General features: G+C 41.3%; 1 protein-coding gene across 4 annotated transcripts in view; it reads right to left on the bottom strand.

Moving 5' to 3' along the window:
* The window catches only part of LOC111147261 (dynein cytoplasmic 1 intermediate chain 1), a 268,219-nt gene that overhangs the window by 224,542 nt on the left and 23,304 nt on the right, over positions 1-20,373 (bottom strand). For 2 of the 4 annotated variants that reach the window (XM_022503188.1, XM_022503189.1), the window contains exons 4-5: positions 18,808-18,867; positions 2,807-2,922 (exon numbers count right to left, since the gene is read on the bottom strand). In XM_022503188.1, coding sequence (XP_022358896.1) covers positions 2,807-2,922; positions 18,808-18,867 — 176 coding nt within the window. The remainder of the gene's footprint in view (positions 1-2,806; positions 2,923-18,807; positions 18,868-20,373) is intronic. The other 2 variants (XM_022503190.1, XM_022503191.1) reach the window with 1 other exon arrangement.

The following is a 20,373-nucleotide window of genomic DNA, read 5'->3' as shown; positions in this document are numbered from 1 at the left end:
TGGCTCCTAACTAATGTCTGGAGATCACGGGCAGTCCAGGACGTATTAATAACACACAAGGCAGGGGTAGTCTGGCAGGGAAGCATAATTTTTTTTTTCCTTTCTTACAACTTGGGAATAAAAAACGTGTGTTTAAAATGTTTGGGGAATAGAGATATCCTGCTTCCCAAATCAGGGTGTCCTATTTTCAGCCTTATTTTCTGTAGTTCATGACTTAAATATGTATTGAAAAATAGTATGCATAGGGACGTCAATCCTTAATCTTCCTGGTTTAAATCTTTCTCCGGAGTGTTTCTCAGAGCAGGTCATTATAATCACAAGTTAAGAGAATGTTCATTATAGTACGTGGTGGAGAAAAGAGACTTAAATTTGGGAAAAGTCCCTTCCCCTTCATTTTAAAGAGTAAAGTGGCAACATGGCAAAAACTTAGTGCACTGGAATTCCATTGGATATAGAACACATCGATGCTCTGAGATCACTCGTTTGACTATTGTTACATTTTCCATAGTTGCAGTATGACTTAAAAAAACACATTCTTCCATATGCTATGGGCGATAATACGCCACGGATCTTACGTACACCACAGCTTTAAATAGTACCCATCCAAGAGCCTCACTGTGTCATAAAATCCAATAGTTCATCACCTCCTACTTCTGAATGGCTACCGTTGTCAGGAAAACATTGCCGTGGCTCAAGCCCCAAATCAGAAGCCAACTGAAACCCGCCAAGTGGTGGATTCCCGCTGCCCACTGCCCGATGTGCCCCCCCAGTCCTCCCTCCGCCAGCTCCCTTCACACAGCAGGTAAAGGCGAGCACGGGGCATCTTTGTCAGCCAGGCAGCTGGGCGACGGCGGGCGGCCCAGGGTCGAAGAAGTGTCTGCGGCGCGAGGACAACTTGCTGAACCCCAGTCTGAAGTTCTGCCATTCTGGACCCATCGGGCATTGTTTAATGTCTAGAGCTGCGGGGGCTAGCTTCGAGTTCAAATCTGTATTGTGGGATTTGAACCATCGAGACACCCACCGCCGCAAAAACAACCTCTATGAATCTTGTTTAACAAAACAGGAAGAACTTCTGCCAATGGCGGAGAAATAAATTCTTTCTTTCCTGCTGCTTGGACCACAGCATAACGAGGGTGCCCAAGCTCTCTTTGCAGTAATAAAACGGAAAGCCCAGGCTTTTTCTTTTGATGTGTTCTAGTTTCAAAGTTGAGAGTCGAGGCCTTTTCATCCTTAATTTATCTTCCCTTGTAAATATGTCTGTACCCCTTCCAATATCTGCAGTCTACACATTTTCAAAATAGAATTCACTCCTTCTCCTATTTCAGTTGTATAACTTTAGGTTATGGGTCAGATTTTCGGCTAAATAAACATACCTCAGGCTACAGCTCTGCAAATACCTCTGGCAGCAAATTAACTCAAACAAATGTTTTGGTTGGGTGGTGAGGTTGTTTTTTAATAATCTTTCTGATCTGCCTGGAGGTCCAAGGATAGACTAGGTGAACTCCCAAAGGCTTTTCTAACTCTGTGTTTGCTGCCACTTTAATATGCAGTTCTTGAAGTCTGGTGAAGTGACGGGTTTAAAATTTCACCACCAGAGGGTGCTCCTTGTTTGCTTCTAATAATCCTTTCACTCTCAGATTTGAAAGATTAGGGCCCTGTCACCAGGCTCATCCCAGCAGCAGCCGGCATCACCCAGGAAAGGGTTCCAGAAGCCCTGTAGGGAGCACTCTACTTCAAGGCACCAGATTTCACTTTGGATATGATGTGCTTGGAACCCAAACTGAAAAGCTCCGTAGCTCGCACCAACCAAACTGCATGAATCCATACATTCACTGTAAACCAAGCAAGGCATGCAAATCATTTTTCATTCTCGTGCTTCTGTTCAGTATTTACTACATAACAACCATGAACCCGGAACTCTCCCACTCTCTTCTCCACACCAAACAATAAAATACCACAAAGTAAAAAGAGAATTTGCTTGGCTATACCAATAATGCTCTTTTCCAAGGAGGCAACCTCCTCTTATCCGAAGCACGCACCTCTCCCTCTTCCGCTTACGTGGGATTTCTTGTTTCTCGGGGGAGCATTTTAGCAGCTCCAATTTCTCTGAGGTTATCATTTGACGGACTGGGATGTGCATGTGAATTTTCCACCCGATGTCTTCCGGTAGGCACAAAGAAGCGTAGAGATTTTAACTGTTTTAAATTTTAAATGGTAAGAAACTCTACTGTGTTTTCATTTGAATGGCAAAGTCGATCGTGGATCAGCCAAGTGTTTCTAAGGTGCCAGATTAAGGAGTTTTAGCTGTGTGAGCTGTGAGTGCTCTGTCACAGCTTCTCGACCCTTCAATCACAGCAAGAAAGGAGCCACACAGACTACAGACACCAACGACTAGGTGTGGTTGTGTCCCAAAACACTTGATTTGGAGGAACCGGTGGGGTGCTGCTGTTTGCTGCCTCCTGAAAATGATGCCTCTTAATGTTCACACTGTTCTTACTGATTAAATTCAGAAAAGTTTCTAGTATGTTACCCCGTGATGATTTTCCCCCTTCATACAGTTTTGACAAAAATGTCACCTAAGTAATCCATTTTAAAGTTCATGGGTCCTTTGGAGGAGTACCATTGGGCTCCCTGTCCAGAGCTTTAAAAACCTGTGCCAAAGGAGTCTTAAGACTTTCACAGTGTGTCATTATGTTTATGTCCTGGGAAGATCTGTTATGGTAAGATATAAAATGAACCAGAAGGATGTGACACTGGCAATTTCTCCCAGAGATAATATGGAAAGCAAACAAAAGACAGAGTTTACCTTCAGACTGATGTGTAGCTAGGGGAGTCTGGGTCTCCTTGGAGTAGGACACGACTTCCCTGGGCAGGAAATCCACTTGGGTAACCTTTGACACACCCAGCCTGTGCAGTCTTCGCCTGTGAGTGACAAAGGACAAAAGCTCAAGGGAGGAAGACATTCCTTGCAGAAGAGCGATCAGTAATAACACACAGGACCAACACAAATCTCAGCCTGCAAGTTCTCAGTGCAAGTGGCTGGGCCATAAACCAGGACAGGATGGCATCTGGGGTTTGTGGCTTCTTGCCCCACTTTGGTCCTAATTTGTTGGTGATGTCAGGTAGGTCCCTCATGCTGACCCTCAGTCTATCTTGGTCTAGCTCAGAGAAGACCCCTTCCATTCGGAGCATATTTGATTTTGCTTGATTTAAATTTATAAAGGGAATTTTCATTGGTAATAGGAAATCTTAGCCTGTTATATGCAATGGACAAAGGAAAAATAATGACTGTCAAGTCAGAAGAAAAGAAAGATGATTTCTGAGTGGAGTAGCATGTTTGCCATGATAGTAACGAGGGGATCATGCAAGGGGCAGTGGGACACTTCTCAGTTCTCCAAGAAGGAGATAACAGCGATCAGCACGAATTTGCTTAAAGATATCGCCATAGCATAGGTGGGTGAAGAGGGCGCTGGGCTAAGAGTGATAAAGGTTTGGCTTGGAATTCCCCAACCAATCTATGACCATGTGAAAACTCATTTCTGAATATTTAGGTCACACTTCAGGTCTTTAAAATCTGCAGTGTCATCATTCCTGGCGACACCTCTGTGAGGCAGAGAGAAAGATGTTATCACCATTTCCATCACAGATGAGGAGAGGGAAGTGCTGTGTAAGAGACATGTGCAAGTACATGTAACTCACAAATGGTAGAACCGAGGCCAAAACACTGCTGGCCTGAATCCTGCTCCAGTGCCCTTTCCACCAAGCCAACTCTTCCCTAGGGTTCTTAATGGTGAATTCTGAGCTACTGCAAAAATCTAAAGTGCCTCCCGAGTCACCCAGGAAACCTCCAAATCATGGAGGCAGCAGAGTCTGGTGGCTAAGCATATGGACTCTAGTCCCCCGCTTCCAAGCTGTGCGTGATCTTGAACAAGACACCTAACCGCTCTGTGCCTCAGTTTTATCATCTGTAAAATGGAGAGATTACTAGTACTTGCTATTGGGATTGTATCTGCCCTACATGCATAGAATGCATGTACTACATATATATTATGTACACATATGTGCATAATTTACACATATACCTTAAAACAATTTCTGGAACATTAGTTTTCACCAATAGATTTAGTACAAGCATGCGACATATTCTACCGTGTTTCTTAAAAATTTCTGGACATAGAGTATGTACGAGTGTCTCTGTGGGAAAGGAGTGAAGGTGAAAAACACACAACTCAACAGCTTCTAGAGGGAATCCCAACTACATTCCCTAGCTTTCTAGGACCCATCTCTAGTTATATTATTGTTTCTAATTATAACTAGCAGATGGCACAGACTCATTGTATTTTTGGTTCTAGTAGTAATAATAACATGAAAGATCACGCACATCACAGCTAGAAACGTCCATGTACGTTTTCCCAAGCATTCTAGGCAAACAAAATTTTCTTCTTTTCTGTGAGTCACTCACACAACTGAGGGCTAAGATGTGCCCAGAGCAGACACAAACAGACACAGGTGGAGAGAACAAGCTTGCTTGGCCCCCTCTGAAGTCTCAGCAAGCCCCACACAGGCCTGGGCCTCACGGGCCTCATTCACCCCAAAGTCTGGGCCTCCAAAGAGGGTCAGGCTGGGTTCCTGACCCTCTAGGCAGCCTCCTCACACAATATTAGCAGAAAATAAACAGATATGCTAGAAACGAAGTTGCCAAACAAAGTAAAAGGCTCAAGGTTTCAAAGTAGGAAATTCAGGTATTAGTTGAACATCAGAGAAGAACACTTTCTTTGCTGAAATGGGTCTTTCTTGAAGCAATTGGAAAACAAAGCATGAGTAGACACCACAGGATGGGTGGGGGTGCTGCCTTTCCTGCTGTTTCATAGCCCAGAGCAGCCTCCTGAAGGCCCGAGAGGACAGGCTGCCTCACTCAAGGAAGGAGATGGCAGAGAGAATGTGCACATATCCAACACAGGTGTACTGAAGTTATACCGTTCCAGTTCTTTTACAAAAAGATTTTATTTATGAGAAGGGAGGGTTCAGAGGAGGAGGGAAAGGATCTCCAGCAGACTCCATGCTGAGCGCAGAGCCCCATGCGGGGCTCCATTCCACGACCCCGAGGTCGTGACCTGAGCCGAAACCAAGAGTCAGACCCTTAACTCACTGAGCCCCCCAGGTGCCCCACTGATCCCACCATTTCCATTGGGGTCACCGCTGGTATGAAGAGATCACCCCGGATCCTAGACTTCTATGGGCATCTGTGCAAGGCACTAGAAGGTACCCACACCTGCAGGCAGGGATTCCAGGGCTTCTAACCAACAGGAGGGAAGCCGTAGACTATCTTGTTGGATAACAAGCAGCAGGCACTGGAAATAGGCAGCAGACATGTAACTTGATAATAATCCACCACGGCAAATCAAAAGCAACTGGTAAGACAGTACAGCATAAGGGTTAAGTCATGTACTCATTGAGAAACGAATTTCAGTTCAAATCTATGCTTGGCCACTTACCAGCTAAATGGCCAGTGCAAGCTTTGGACAAGTGACAAACTTATTGAGCCTCAAGCTTCTTATCTACAGAATGGGTATATATCACTGGGTGGCTGTGAAGAGTGAATGAAGCTAAAACTTGTCAAAGCACTTACTTTTGAGCCTGGCACGTAGTAAGCAGCTCCTGGCTTAAGTGTCTCTACTCTTAATTTATCTTTTTGGTTGATTATCATAATGCTTATATTTATTTTAAAAAATCAGAGAAGGCAGATTTATGAATGCTCTAAGTAAAAGAGTTTTTAAGATAGAAGCTTTGGGGGGCAACTGGGTGGCTCAGTGGATTAAGCCTCTGCCTTCAGCTCAGGTCATGATCTCGAGGTCTTGAGATCGAGCTCCGTGCCCAGCTCTTTGCTCAGCAGGGAGCCTGCTTCCCCCTCTCTCCGCCTGCCTCTCTGCCTACTTGTGATCTCTCTCTCTCTCTCTCTGTCAAAAAAAAAAAAAAAAAAAAAAAAAGAAGCTTTGGAGTTTTCCTCTGTCAATGAGACATAAGAATCACACTACTAATTTCTTTGTATGGGCACATGTGTAGTTTTTGCTGGTTGGAAGAGTCTATTTTCCTTTAACTGAAAGTACTTTTACCGTGAAACTTCTCTGCTTTCAAAACTTATCTTGTATAAGTGAGTTTTTCTTACTAAACAAAATATTTTATTTTCTCAATAGTTATTGAAAAGTTTCAACCAGTCCCTCACTGACCCTGTGTTTGACAGCTCAGGGTCCCAACTCTACCCAAGCCGTCAAGAAGAACTAAAAGCCTAGTTGTGTTCACGTGATCCTCCCAATATGCCCATCATTTGATACATCGATAATAAACTTGTGGATGATTTGATCTCAAATTTTAAAGCAATCCCTTATAATACTTCTTGCAGTAATCTTGACAGATTACTGTGTCTTTCCATGCAGTCTCCAGATTGATTAAGCTGCCTTTGTATCAGATGCTTTTATTCTTTGTGGCTATTTTGCTGTTGCTTTAGTAACTATGTAGTTACAATGCATATAAGGAATTTTCATATATTTATCGTATTTTATCCTCATTATAATTTTACATCATATTCCAATTTTGCACCTGAGAAAATTGAGGTTCAGTGATATGAAGTCATTTGCTCAAAAATCACAAAAGTAGTAAGTGACCTACTCAGGCCTTGGCTCCATCAAACTCCAAGTCCAAGGATTATGTTCTTAGAAACTGTTCTCTGTTGACCTTGTTCTCCTCTTTTTCCTTGTGCCTGACGAGCATCGCCTTAGTGAGGTGCATTCTTAAAACCTAACAGAGTGGAGGGCCAAGCACCTGTGTTCATTTATAAGCATGAGAGAGGATTCCTGAGACGTGCCCAGGCCTCAAGTATCAGAACATAATAGAAGGATAGTGTTTGCCAGGTGAGAACCACGCAGTTGTTCCCAGTCCTAGCTGGTTTAGAAAGGCTGGCCAGGAAGTGGCACCCTTCCACAGCAAAGACCTTCCTCTTCAGCATGCTCTCTGAGTCCTCAATTCTGAGTCTGCCCTGGATACATATTAAGGCCTGCACGTCAGGGGATCCAGAATCCATCCATTTGTACAACCCTGTGATCGAGGACTTCCTCAACTTCCCCTTTTGTAGAAAAATATTTCTACAATTTTATCGGCTGACAAGATTGTTCTAAACTATGTTTAAGAGATGAAGTAGCCAGTAGTTATTTTCTTTAGAAGTCTGAACTTTGAGGGTGCCTGGGTGGCTCAGTCATTAAGTCTGCCTTTGGCTTAAGTGATGATCCCAGGGTCCTGGGATTGAGCCCCACATCGGGCTCCCTGCTCGGCAGGAAGCCTGCTTTTCCCTCTCCCACCCCCGCTGCTTGTGTTCCCTCTCGCACCATGTCTCTGTCAAATAAATAAATAAAATCTTTTTTAAAAAAGTATGAACTTTGAGCATCATATTTATTTTTAGTCAAGACTTACCAGTTCATAATTCTTTTATACAAGGATGCAAATTAAACTGCTTAGCAAAAGAGGGGGTAGAAAAAACCCACTGTAGCACTCATGCTACTTTGATTCCTTTTCCTTCTAAGTAGGCTATCAATTCCATACTGACTCTTTGGTCCTGGCTCTGGGATAGCTTTCCTGCCCACCCAGCACCCCTCCTGCAGAGCTCATCATCTTACCACTGTGGGGCAGCTATGTCCACCACAGCCCCTTGTCTGGCCAGGGCAGTCACCTCTTCCCATGTCTCACATGGCTGCAAACTTACTCATTCCTTACTGATTCAGCTCTGCATCTTGGTCCTCAGTTCAGTTTCAGGTACAGAGCAGGCACTAAATAAACGTGTGAGGAAGGGAGATAAGACTAGAAGAAGGAAAAGGAAGAAGGCATCATAGAGAAACGTACGTTGAGCCTCTGTCAAATGCCACAGCGGATGTGGCGTATTATTAAATTATACCCTATATTTTTCACCTCAATGATTTAATCCAAAATAAGAGGTTTTAATAGAACTTTAAATGTACTGAATTAAATATGTATCATATTCTAAATTGGCATAAGAAAGCAATTCAATGTCACTGAAGAAGTACAATAAGGCCTCTTATACTTGGATTCACCATGACCACGTCTAAGAAATCTAGAGAGAACCTGGATGGGAGAAGTCCCAGAGCAGTGGATCCCAAAGTGTGGTCCCTGACCAGCAGCCGCAGCACCGCGTGGGGACAGGTTAGAATGCAAATTCACAGGCCCCACCTGAACTGCACAGAACAGAATCTCTGGGATCAAGGTCCAGTGATTCTGATGCTCACTAAAGCCTGAGTACCACTGAGTTAGAAATACTGGGCAACGTGTTGAGAACAGAGACTTCACTACTTAGCCAGATTGACCTGGGGCTCCCCAACCCATAGCCAAATCCTAGAAGCTAAGGCCTTAGTCTAATTGAAAAGGGAGGATGCCCCCGGCATAGTACTGCTGTACCGTCTCCACTGAACTCATAAAGGAACCCGACAATATCAGAGAACTAGCTTCAGACAGCCAAAGCTTTAAGTGAGATGGCTGTCATAAGAATTTCACAGATACCGTCAGCTAATTCTTAAAGGTCTGTTTATATCAGAGTACATGATTCATTTTATAATTCATCATCAATATTGGGAAGTAAAGCTGCAAGACAGAGCATGACAGGAGTAAGATTTTTCTTTCCTCTGATGTCACAATGCAAACGTCTGTATGAAGACACAGAAAAGCCAGAGTAAAAGTATATTTCAGGCGCCTAAGCAGGTCTATAAAGTTACAAATTGTGAAGCACAAAGGGCTCTTAATCGTAATCTTGGAATAGCAGTCTCAGAGTGTCCCGTGGCTGCATATCATAAAGCTAGATGAGAGACCGATTCGATCCAGCGGCAGGAGGGGAGTGACCATGGGTAAGGTAGCAGTCAGGAGCCTAAGCTGGTAAAAAGCCAGTCTGTGGCCTCAAAAGCCAGGAAACCAAAAAGGGTCACTGCAGTAACAGGAAGTCTGGAGCAGGGAAGAGACTTGGACTCAGGCAGATCAAATCAGGAGCAGATCTCAGAGACAAGGAGTTATTGAGCCAGATGCCAAAGTGGGTCAGGGCTAAGGAATAAAGGAATGTCTTCACTGGACCCACACTCAGTCCTGCTGGGTTTTGTTCTTGCTTATTTGCATGTGAGTATTTCATCCCATGATACATTAATGGTGCTGCCAAAGAATTTTTCTAGTGCTGCTTCTAAGATTCTTCAAGGTTTCTCTCAAAGAAGATTCCCTAAGACAGCAAGAATGGTAATGGCTCCATTTTCTTCCTTGTCCAAACAGCTTACGTGGGTATGTACAGGGTCTTTGACAACTGGCAAAGGAACCGCTTCAGCCACCATCATTACCAGCAACCACAAACAATTTCGGAAGCATGGCACCATGCCAGATCCTAACATTACAGGCAGAAAAAGAAGTTGAACATATACATCAAAAGGCAAATAGGAATGAAAGGTAGAAAATAATAAGAGTCAATATGAGTAATTCATACAGTAAGAGGGACAGGGGAGTGCAAAGGGCAGATTACTATGTGTTTCAATAAATGAAGTTTCACTGCGATAGAAGGTCTGATGTGAGTCCTGAAGGACAGGCAGGAGCTGGTCCAGTGCAAAGATCTGGAGACCGAATTCACATTTTGTACTGGAGAGACTAGGTTTTCAGAAGAGAAGTTTTAAACTGAAGAGCAATAGGTCAATTTTAGGGAGGTACATTGAGACCAGACTCTTAGAGCTTAAAATCTTCGGCTAAAGAACTTGAACTTCATGCTGTGGATAATAAGAAATTACTGACAGTCACTGTTATAGAAACTGACAGCTGCAAAGGAACATTATTATATCAACCACATGAAGAATGGTGTCTAAATCTCTCTCTTTGACAGGTGAGGGACCAGAGACTATGTGTGGGACCTTAGAAGCTGAGTATACGGGAACTGACAAAGAATCTACAAACAAAGGGTGGATGGGTTCAGTAACCAAACAGAGAATCCAGGCAAGCATTAATTCATAGGAGGCAGCCAGAGACATGGTTACTGGATTTGCGACTGATGGTCTATCAAATGTAGACTTGGTCCAAGGTGGTGATGGCCCTGGGAACAGAAAGGACATCCTGTAGTTTGGTGACTCTGGAAAAGGATAAAGGGTAGATCTTAGCAGTTTATGGAGGGTGCAGGAAAAGGAATCGATTGGTGATTCTTTCAAGCCCTCACGCATTAAGGGAGGAAAGTGAGTGGTGTGACTATAAGACACAGGGGAATCCAGAGAAAGACAGGCTTTGGGGTTAAAGATGAGTACCTCAGTGATGAGCCTGTGGTGAAGCGTTCTCCAATTCTATGTGATATAAGACAAAACAGAAAATATGGCCATTGGAGCCACCCAATGAGAGCCCGTATGAGAAAATGCTGCATCCATAGAAGGAATAGAGGGAGCCAAGGGCACAAAAACTCATGCAATATGGAAGAGGCTGAAACAACGGTAAAGGTTAATTTGTTCTCGAAACACCATACTGTAGCGCAGTTAGGTGTCAAGGTGTGACATCTCAAGGACTGATACCTACGGTTGGGAAGGGGACACCACACAGGGGAAAGGTAACAATGGGGCATCACCCAATGGAAGTGAACCTGGCCTTGCAGCTTCTCCCCACACTCCGTTTATCACCCGGGTTCCGAGTGGGTGTTTCCCCCCAAGGACTGGGAAGCAACCTGAGGGCTGATCTTCTCTGATTACTTCAAAAAAGAGGAGTTTCCATTTTCTGTGTTAGCATTTTAAAAAATCATCTGAGGAGGTATTTATTCCGTTTCCATGATATTTACTTCTTACTGTGCAGAGATATTAGTTTGGCAGCTGAAGTATTTTTCCTGAACAGAAGCAAATGTCAAGTCTGGCTCAGTCAACAGGCACAGCCAAAGGGTTTGCCTTGAATTTCATACCACGAGTAAATCCTGCAAATTTCCGGGAGGAGAGAGGAGTCGGAATGGTCCTGGTTATAGTCTGAGCTTGTCTGGACCAGGGGAGGCTTGGCGGAACCCATACAGCAGAACCTATGACGTGCCCACTTTACAAAGGAAGTTGGAAGCTTAGAATTATAAGGACAGAAGGCACAGAAGTGTATTTTCTCTAATATTACGTAAAAAGATTAAATAATGATAAAATCTTGATAGAAAAAGCCTTTTATTGATTCCATATTCATGAGCAGGCTGCTATAGAAGTTGCCATATAAAGCTATAAAATTATACAATACTTTAAGTCCCTTAGTACCAAAGTATAAGCACACACCCTTGCCAACTGGCTATATTCACTTTTCTGAAGTGGAATAAAAAAAGAATATAGTTTTATGAAAATCCTGCTGCTACTGTGAAACAGAAACTATCCTCTAATTGCTAACTCAAGGTTCTTGAGAACATAGAATAAAGACTGGCAGATAGCAGGCAGCTTCCCAAGAAAGGTTTGAGGACTGGATAAACGAGTAGCACATGAAGTAAGTAAGTAAAGTACTTCTCCCGCTCTTGTGACGAAATTGTAACTGGGTCTGTTAAATCGAATTTATTAAGGTTTTTCATGGATCAAAATTTATTCTCTATTTAGAGATTCTGAAATGCATTTTACCATTACCCTTTGATACACACACACACATTATAAGCTACTGATCTATATTTCCATTTCTGTAGAAAGTGTGATTGGGTGTTATTAAAAAGGCAGAAACTATCCATTTGCTCAAGAACACAACTCACGGGGCACCTGGGTGGCTCAGTGGGTTAAAGCCTCTGCCTTCGGCTCAGCTCATGATCTCAGGGTCCTGGGATCGAGCCCCGCATCGGGCTCTCTGCTCAGCAGGGAGCCTGCTTCCTCCTCTCTCTCTGCCTGCCTCTCTACTTATAATCTGTTTATCAAATAAATAAATAAAATCTTTAAAAAAAAAAAGAACACAACTCACACTATTCTTAAGAAAATACTACACGTTGTTACACAGAAAACCTTAAAAATGAATTCAAACCAGAGATCTAAAGATAATGTATAAGACCATTTGACAAAGCCTGAGGAATAAGGAAAAAGAGAATTACTTCACCAAAGGCTAATGAAGTTATTACTGTTCTGTTAGGCAAATGGAAATGATTTTAAAATGTGAAAATTCCTCTAAAACTGCCTGGCTAGATTTTCTCAAACACCTACCACCATCCTGAAGAATATATGTTTTTCTAGTGCCTTCATAGAGCTGGTTTAATTTCTGTTCTTGACAGAGTGATCTCTCTTTTTCACCACAGCAGTTTGGGAATGGTGCCTGGTGGATTCGAGAGGAATACTCACCCCTCTCTTGCAGCCAACAGTAAAGAGAAACTCGAGAGAAAGAAGAGATCATCACCTTCTACCAATGTCTCCCAAGCGTGGAAGGCATCCCTCCCTCAGGGAAGGAGTCGCCAATTCCCTCACAGCTTCAGTTTTTTCTCATTCTCAATTTGCTTCCAAATATTTTAAAAACTCCACCAGTAATTCAATATACTATGATGTGGAGGAAATATAATTGTGAGGGGTCAATAAAATCAGAAGGCACCAAACAGTCCTGTATGTTATTGGGTTTAAGTTTTGAGTGAAGGGCCACAAAATACCATTTGCTCATTGATGTCTATTCATCATGGAGCATCTTTGCTTCCATCCTAGCCCCACACCCTTTATGCTGACTCAGCACATCTCCCTAAAGACTGACAATCTCACGGTGCTATTTGTACCTAAGTTTTCCTCATAAAACAACAAAAATATTTGAGATATAATCTCTCTTTCAAATTTCTCTATTGGAACCCCAAATTTCACTTCCCAGCCTATTCAGACTTTTTTTTTTTTTCTATTCTGTGACCTTTTACTCTTTTTATCCTCTTATTTCATTCTCTATTTCTATCATCTTCAATTCACTTGATTTATCACAATAGCCTAAGAGAGTAAAGCATTTTGGGTGCTGTCATAAGTATTTGCCTGGTTAAAAGCAAAACAAACAAACAAACAAAAAAACCAAAAAGCAAAAGAATAAAAAAACACCAGAGTCAAACTTACATTCTCATTTTATTTGTAATTTTCTTGAGGCTTTTTTTTCTGAATGCCTTATCATCTCCCTTATTTCTCTACATTGCCATTTGCTTACTGATCTAGTAAACATACAAGATAATATACAAATCAGAATCAAGTGACACAATATTTGTGCTTTTAATGAAGTTGGAGTAATAGAAACCAGATTTACTCTCTGCCTGAAACAACCAAAAAAAGGGGGGGAGGCAGCAATTTAAATGAAACAACAGTTTGTAAGATCCTGGAGGTCAGGCAACAAAGAACTGTGATGTACAAGAGAGGGGAAAGAGAAGATGATTCTGGTAAATGCCCAGCTTACTGCATTGAGAGAATTCTCAGGCCATGTTGCAGGGAAGAAATCCACATGAAATCTACCAGGCTCCCTAAGTTCAGGAGATGGAGCAGAGAGTCTAGGGAGACCAAAGTGGCTAGAATTGACAGGACAAAATAATAGAAAGTTAAACTGCACAAAGAGAAAACTCCAAAGATCTTCTAAGGGTTGCCTTTGAGGGATTCAGCTTAGTACTGACTCAGTACAAGTATGTAAGGAAACTATCTGAGGCCCAGGAAAGAACTATCTGAAAAAATCAAAGGTAAGAGTTCTGGGCACTCACACAGTAACAGGATTAGTATCTGTTCCCTCCCACTTGGCTAGAAAACAAGATTTAGGGGCCATTGTGTAGAACCCATGTTAAGTGTCTTGCCTCAATAGCAGGAACTAATTAGCCCTAGACTGAGCCCTGCTCCGGTCCCAACTAACAAATCTTGAAGGAAAGACTTTAATGGATCAAACCATTGCCAAGTGAATTAACTGTACCTCAGAACAAATCTCAAGAAGATTTATAGAAATTCAAATACATTCAATACCTAACAAACTAATATGCACAATGTCTGACATCAACCAAAGATAAGCAGACCTGCAAAGAAGCAGGGAAAAAAATGACTATAATGAAAAGATAGAAGTCAGACCACTGAAACTGACCCAGAACTAATACAAATGATGGGCTAGCAAGCAAGGCTATCAAAGCAGTTACTAAAACTGTATTTCAAGTATTAAAAAGTTAAGTAGAAACATGTAAGTTTTTTTTTTAAAGACCCAAATTGAACTTCTAGAGTTGAAAATCACAATGTATGAAATTAAAAATTCACTCAGTAGTCTTGATGGAATACTAAATATTGCAAAAACAGAAGAGTAGTGAACACACACACATAAAACAAGGGAAACTATCCAAAATAAAACACAGATAGAAAAGAAAAATAAGTACAGAGCAATATAACTGTGGGAAAATTTCAAGTTCTGTAATATACATGTGATTTGAGTTCCCAGAAGAGCAGCAGGAACAGAAAAAAAAATTGAATATTTGACCATCATTTAATGGTCAGGTTTTTCTAGATTTTTTGAAAACTGTACACCAAACGATCCAAAGAATCTCAGTAACATAGAGTAAGTCTGAACAAATTAAAAGGACACCAATAATACAAAATATGTTCTCAGGGCACCTGGTGGCTCAGTAGGTTAAGAAGCTGACTCTTGATTCTGGCTCAGGTCACGATCTCAGGGCTGTGAGATAGAGCCTTATGTCAGGCTCTGGGTTCAGCGCAGAGTCTGCCTGCCTCTCTCCTTCTCTCACTCTCACTACCCCTCTCCTGCCTCCTCTCTCAAATAAGTAAACAAAAAACTCTTTTAAAAAATATGTTCTCTAACCACAGTTGAATTGAATTAATCAGTAACAGAAAGATCTATAGAAAATCCCCAAACAGGTGGAAACTAAATAAGGTACTTCTAAATAACTCATCAGTTGAAGACAAAATAAAAAGGAAAACTGGAAACTATTTTGAACTAAATCAAAATGACAAAAATATACCAAAATTTGCAAGATGCCACTAAGTAGTACTTATGGGTAATTTTATAGCACTACCCACCTATATTAGAAATGAAGAAAGATCTCAAATCAATGACCTCTGCTTCCACTTTAAGAAACTTAAGGAAAACCATATTAAATATAAAGTAAGCAGAAGAAATAATATCAGAATAGGAATCAGTGAAATAGAAAATAGAGAAATAGAGAAAATCAATGAAACCAAATGCTGGTCCTTTAAGAAGATCAATAAAATTGATAAATCTCTACCATACCAGAAAAAAGGACATAAGACAAAATTTGATAAAACTGATAAATCTCTACCATACCAGAAAAAAGGACATAAGACAAAATTTGCCAATATCAAGAATGAGAGAGGTGACAATATCTATAGATTCTGCAGATATTTAAAAGATAATAAAGGAATACAAACACAGTTTTAGGTCAATAATTTTGCCAATGGAGATAAAATGGACATATTACTTCAAAGACACAAACTGCCAAAGCTCACTCAGAAAAATACAGATCACTTCAATAGGTCCATACTATTAAAGTTACTGAATTTGTATTTTTAAATTTCCCCCCATGATAAAACCCCAAACTCAAATGCTTTCATAAGAGATTGTATTCTACCACCTATTTTAAAAATCCCTGAATATTGAAATTATGTCACCAAAAACATGATCCATAAAAGAACGAATTTGTAAGTTGGAATTTGTCAAAATTAAACAGGTTTGTTTTCTTAAAGACACAGTTAAGAGAATGAAAAAGACAAGCCACAAATGCAGAGAAATATTTACAAACTATTTATCAGATAAAGGTTTGTATCCCAAAGTATGTAAAGAAGTGATGTATTGTACATTGGCTAATTGAATTTAAATAAAGAAAAAATAAATTAAAAAAATATGTAAAGAACTCCCAAAATTCTTAAATGAGAAAACAAACAAACAATAAGGGCAAAAGATTTAAGCAGACATTTCATCAGAGAAGATATTCAAGTGGCAAAGAAACACATAAAGAGATATTCAACACCATTAGTCACTGGGGAAATGCAAATTAAAACCACAATGAGATACTACTACACTCCTTTAATAGTGGTTAAAAAAACAATAACTAAAAAAAAATCCAAATCAAGTGTCATCAAGAATGGGGAGGGACTGAGGATCTCATGTGCTGCTGGTAAGAATGTGTAACACTAAAACCACTCTGAAAATACCTTGACCATCTCTTAAGTTAAATGTACATCCACTGTATGATTCAGCCATTCAATCTGGTGATATTTGCCCAAAAGAATGGAAAGTGTATGTCTATAAAATGACCTGTACATGAAGGTTCATCAGTTTTATTGTAATGGGCAGAAAACCAGGCAACAACCCAAATACACATCAAAAAGTGGCCGGATGAACAAACTGGCCTGTCCATATGATGGACCACTCAGCAGAACAAGGCATGAACCACTGATACACACCTCACATGAACGAACCTCAAAATAGCTATTGAGTGAAAGAAGTCAGTCAGAAGCATACCCACCGCATGGTTTCATTTATTCTATATTCCAGGAAATGTAAATGAAAGTATAGTGACAGAAAGCAGATCAGCTGTTTTGGGGGATGGGGAGAAGCAGTGCGAGGATAACAAAGGGGTGTGTGGAACCTTACAGGGATGATACATATGTTTATTATCTTGGTCATGGTGATGGTTTCATAGATGTGCACACATGTTACATCAACCTGAATACTTTAAATGTGTGTGCTTATTTTTTGGTCAATTATACTACAATAAAGCTGTTTTTAAAAATGTCCACTATATTTAAATTAAAAGAGTAATCTGGTGACAGATGAAGCTCTGGGCTATGATCAACCCCATGCCAAGGATCAAGAAGAGGAAATAAAATTATCTCTAGAAAAATCTTGTTGCCTGAAGTATAGTTTATCAAACTGTGTATGAGGGGAAGGCTGCCCTGCATGTAAGGACTATCAGAAACGGGAAATTTTCATTAATCGGTATTTAAAATTGTAATCTGACTAAAATAATCTCTTCTCTCAAATATTCTCTGCATGCTCCTTACAAGCTCTCCACCACTGACCACTCCGTGGTTGAGAAAATCTCATCTCTCATCTCTCTTTGACTCACTGGGCCTGATCTGAAGTACAATGTGGCAGGCAAGGTGGGAGCCACAGATATGCCATCTCCCCAGAATAAGTCACAAGTTTTAATCTGCATAGTCAACTGAATTTTTGCTTGGAAAACACATCTAAATGGGATAATTCCCAACTGTTCCACATCAGCAAGTGTAATTTAGCAAGGCCACAATCTGTCTAAAAATCTGTTAAGTGCATAGGCTAGAGTCTCTGCCAGTTCCATCATCCATTTTTTAAAAACACAATGAAATACTGAAGGACTGCACTCTGAAATTCCTCTGAATTATAACACACTATATTTTCACATTCCTTTGCTTGATTTAAGCCATATTTCTTGGTTATTCAAATAATAAAAATTGAAACATGATATACAATGAACTACAGAACTAAATAGCCAAGAATTTAGTGATGTTGGAAGAGTGCTCTCAGTTACCTGAAGTGTTAGAGTATTTCCTTAGTTTACCAGTGTTGTGAGTCTGCTGAGAACTCTCGAATACACAAAGGGCCAGGGGCAGATGACATTTAACCTGACGCCCAGACAGTCCTCCAACTCGTGTCCACCTATAGTAGGCACGGACACTGATAGAAACCCACAGATAATGTGCCCAGGAATCTCAGGAATTCAAAATAAATGGTAACTAAATAAACAAATAAAGGCCCACTTTGAGATGCATTGGCTTAAATATAGAAAGAAGGAAAATGATACTCTTGTAAAACACTGTAATAAAATGTGCTAGTCACATACGGAGGTACCTGGTGGCATACTGGCAAATGTCTCTTAATGGCTGCGAAAACAAGGGAGCGTGCCCCTGGTTTGTGACATTTGCCAGTCGTTACGGTGTAACTGCTCCCACCATGGCTGATTTCAAGCGGATTTCACTGAATGAAAAGTTGGGAAGAGACACAGACGGACCGGATCTCCTGAGCTTGAGCATGAGCTGGTACAAACACCCAGCTGCAAAGATATTATGCATCCCCACAGCTAACTTCCATCTTACAAGAGAAGTAAACTCCTTTTCTAAGACAGACTTGTGTGTTTTATTCTTTGGGGGAAAATTTTCCATTCTGGAGCTATCTTTTAACCTGGGACGGTACATTTCCTTCAGGGAGGAAAAAAAATCTTTACAATGTAGAAGACCTCATCCATCATAGAATATTTGCAACTTCTTAATACTGAGAAATGCAACAAATCTGCTTTTTCTTTAAACAGGAATCTTCACGTGTTCAAACTTAGTTTAAATTAAATGCTTATTGTGGTTTAAATTAAATGCTTATTGTGAGTCCCCAAAAAAGTGAAAAGAAAAGGAAACGAACAAAGACAGGACATTTTAATACCAATTTTAAACAAAAATTAACCCAAGGCAACTTGTTAGTAGAGGGGAAGGATGATTAGGATCTAGTCAAGTGCAGCTCCCACCACAGAATGCTCACGCCCCAGCTTGAAGCCAAGGTGTGGGTGTATGTTTGTATCTTGGTTTCAGGAAAGTAACATTTTGCGATAATAGGAATTTAGAAGGAGAAATCAAAAGCCACCTTTTTGTGGTGTTTTCCACAAAGAGAGACTTTATTCAAGGTTTCACATTATAAGGAAACTAATGGAAGGAAATAAACTTATCCAACTGGAAGCTCAACAGAAGGTGGGAAAACCCGGGAAACGACAGCTCCAGCATTTCAACACAAGGGTTGCAAAGAAATAATAAAAGGAGTAACAAAAGAGCAGACATATACCCAAGTTCTGAGTCTGACTGCAGCTGGAGCACTGAGGGGTCTGTGTCCCACTGCAGGGTCCTAATCGTGCAGCACAAAGGAAAAAGAACACAGAGAATTAACAAAAGGGGAGGAAAACAAACCAAAGCAAACCATGTCATTCATCAATGCAATGGCATATACAACACAGAACATCTCCCCACTCCCCCCGCCCCTCCATCCCCAGGTGCTAGGAAGACCCCATGAATATCAAGTGACAAAAGAAAGCAAGGAATCGTCCTTCCCTTTGAATGTCTGTTTGGTACTGGAAGCTGTGAGTGTTTTCACGGAGGGAAGCACAGAGCTAACTACTCAAACTCTACATACCTCCTCACCCCTTTTTTTGTTGTTGTTTTGTTTTGTTCTGTTTTCTACTCAAGCTGGACTGATTTGAGAATGTAAACTGGTTCATGTTTCTTGGACACCCCAGAGCCCATCCACACCTGGGAGCACTAAGCATCTCCCATGGGGTGAAAAGAACCAAAGGCAAGGCGGCAAATGGGTGAGAGCCAGAGCGTCTGGGGGAGGTGGTCAGGCCAGGTGGAGCCTGCCATCAGGTTCCTCTGCTCAAATTCTGGCTTCTTCAGGTCCCTTACTGTAAGAACAAAGCACTGGATTTTGAGGCTCATGGGTATTTTGATGTTTTTTTATTTATATATTACACTGAGATGATCACTGATAATAACATTTGTCTCAAGATGCTGGGGGTCTCTTACATTGTTTAAATATTTCACAAGAGACAACACAAAGTCTCACCAGTTAGCAAGGCATTCGGTTTTCCATGTTATTTCTCCTTCAAAATAAAGAGGGATAAAGCAGCTCTTCTATAAACAGAGTGCATACAGGAAACTGTCCCGAACCCTGTCCCCTCCGCTTCATCTCAGCAAGGCCCACGGGCCAGGATCCCCAGCCTCTCCTGGAGCTTGTCGGAAGCGCGGGTTACAGGCTCACCGCAGACTCACCGCAGACTTGCTGACTGCACGTGGCGGTTCAGCAAAGTCCCGGGCCATCTGCAGGCACCCTGAAGTTTGAGAAGCCCTCCTCGTCTTCCTTGTCTGTGAAGACTTACCGTGGCTTATGAGACAATTCAATTTTAGGCTGACCTGACCTGTGACCATCTTCCAAACTTACGTTTAACCACGGCTCTCCTCCCTCCCTGTGTCCTGTTGGATGTCCTGCCCCCCTAAGAGTGTCTGTGTGTCTTCCCTCAAATGCCATCTGCTCAGAGAGGCTTTCCTCCCCTCACTACTTTGTAGCACTTCCTTCATCCCCTCCCCTTACACTGCTTTCCTTTCTTCATAACACCTATGTTTTTTTTGTATTATACATCCATTTATGTACTACCGTTTGCTCTTTGATCCAGATTTGAGCCTCATAATGGGGGTGGGGGCATCCCTAGATTACAAAGATGCACCTAGAAAAGTACCCGGCATCCACACTTACATAACACAGTAGTCGTTCAATGCATGGATGAATGGATGGATAGATGGATGGTCTTTCTCTGATTTTCTACGAGGATAACACGCAGTTATACCTACAAAGCTCCAA

The sequence above is a fragment of the Enhydra lutris genome, unplaced genomic scaffold (genome assembly GCF_002288905.1).
Source record: "Enhydra lutris kenyoni isolate GAN:26980312 unplaced genomic scaffold, ASM228890v2 scaffoldscaffold16, whole genome shotgun sequence".
In the NCBI taxonomy this organism is placed as follows: domain Eukaryota; kingdom Metazoa; phylum Chordata; class Mammalia; order Carnivora; family Mustelidae; genus Enhydra; species Enhydra lutris.
This window is presented reverse-complemented; position numbering and strand designations above follow the sequence as displayed.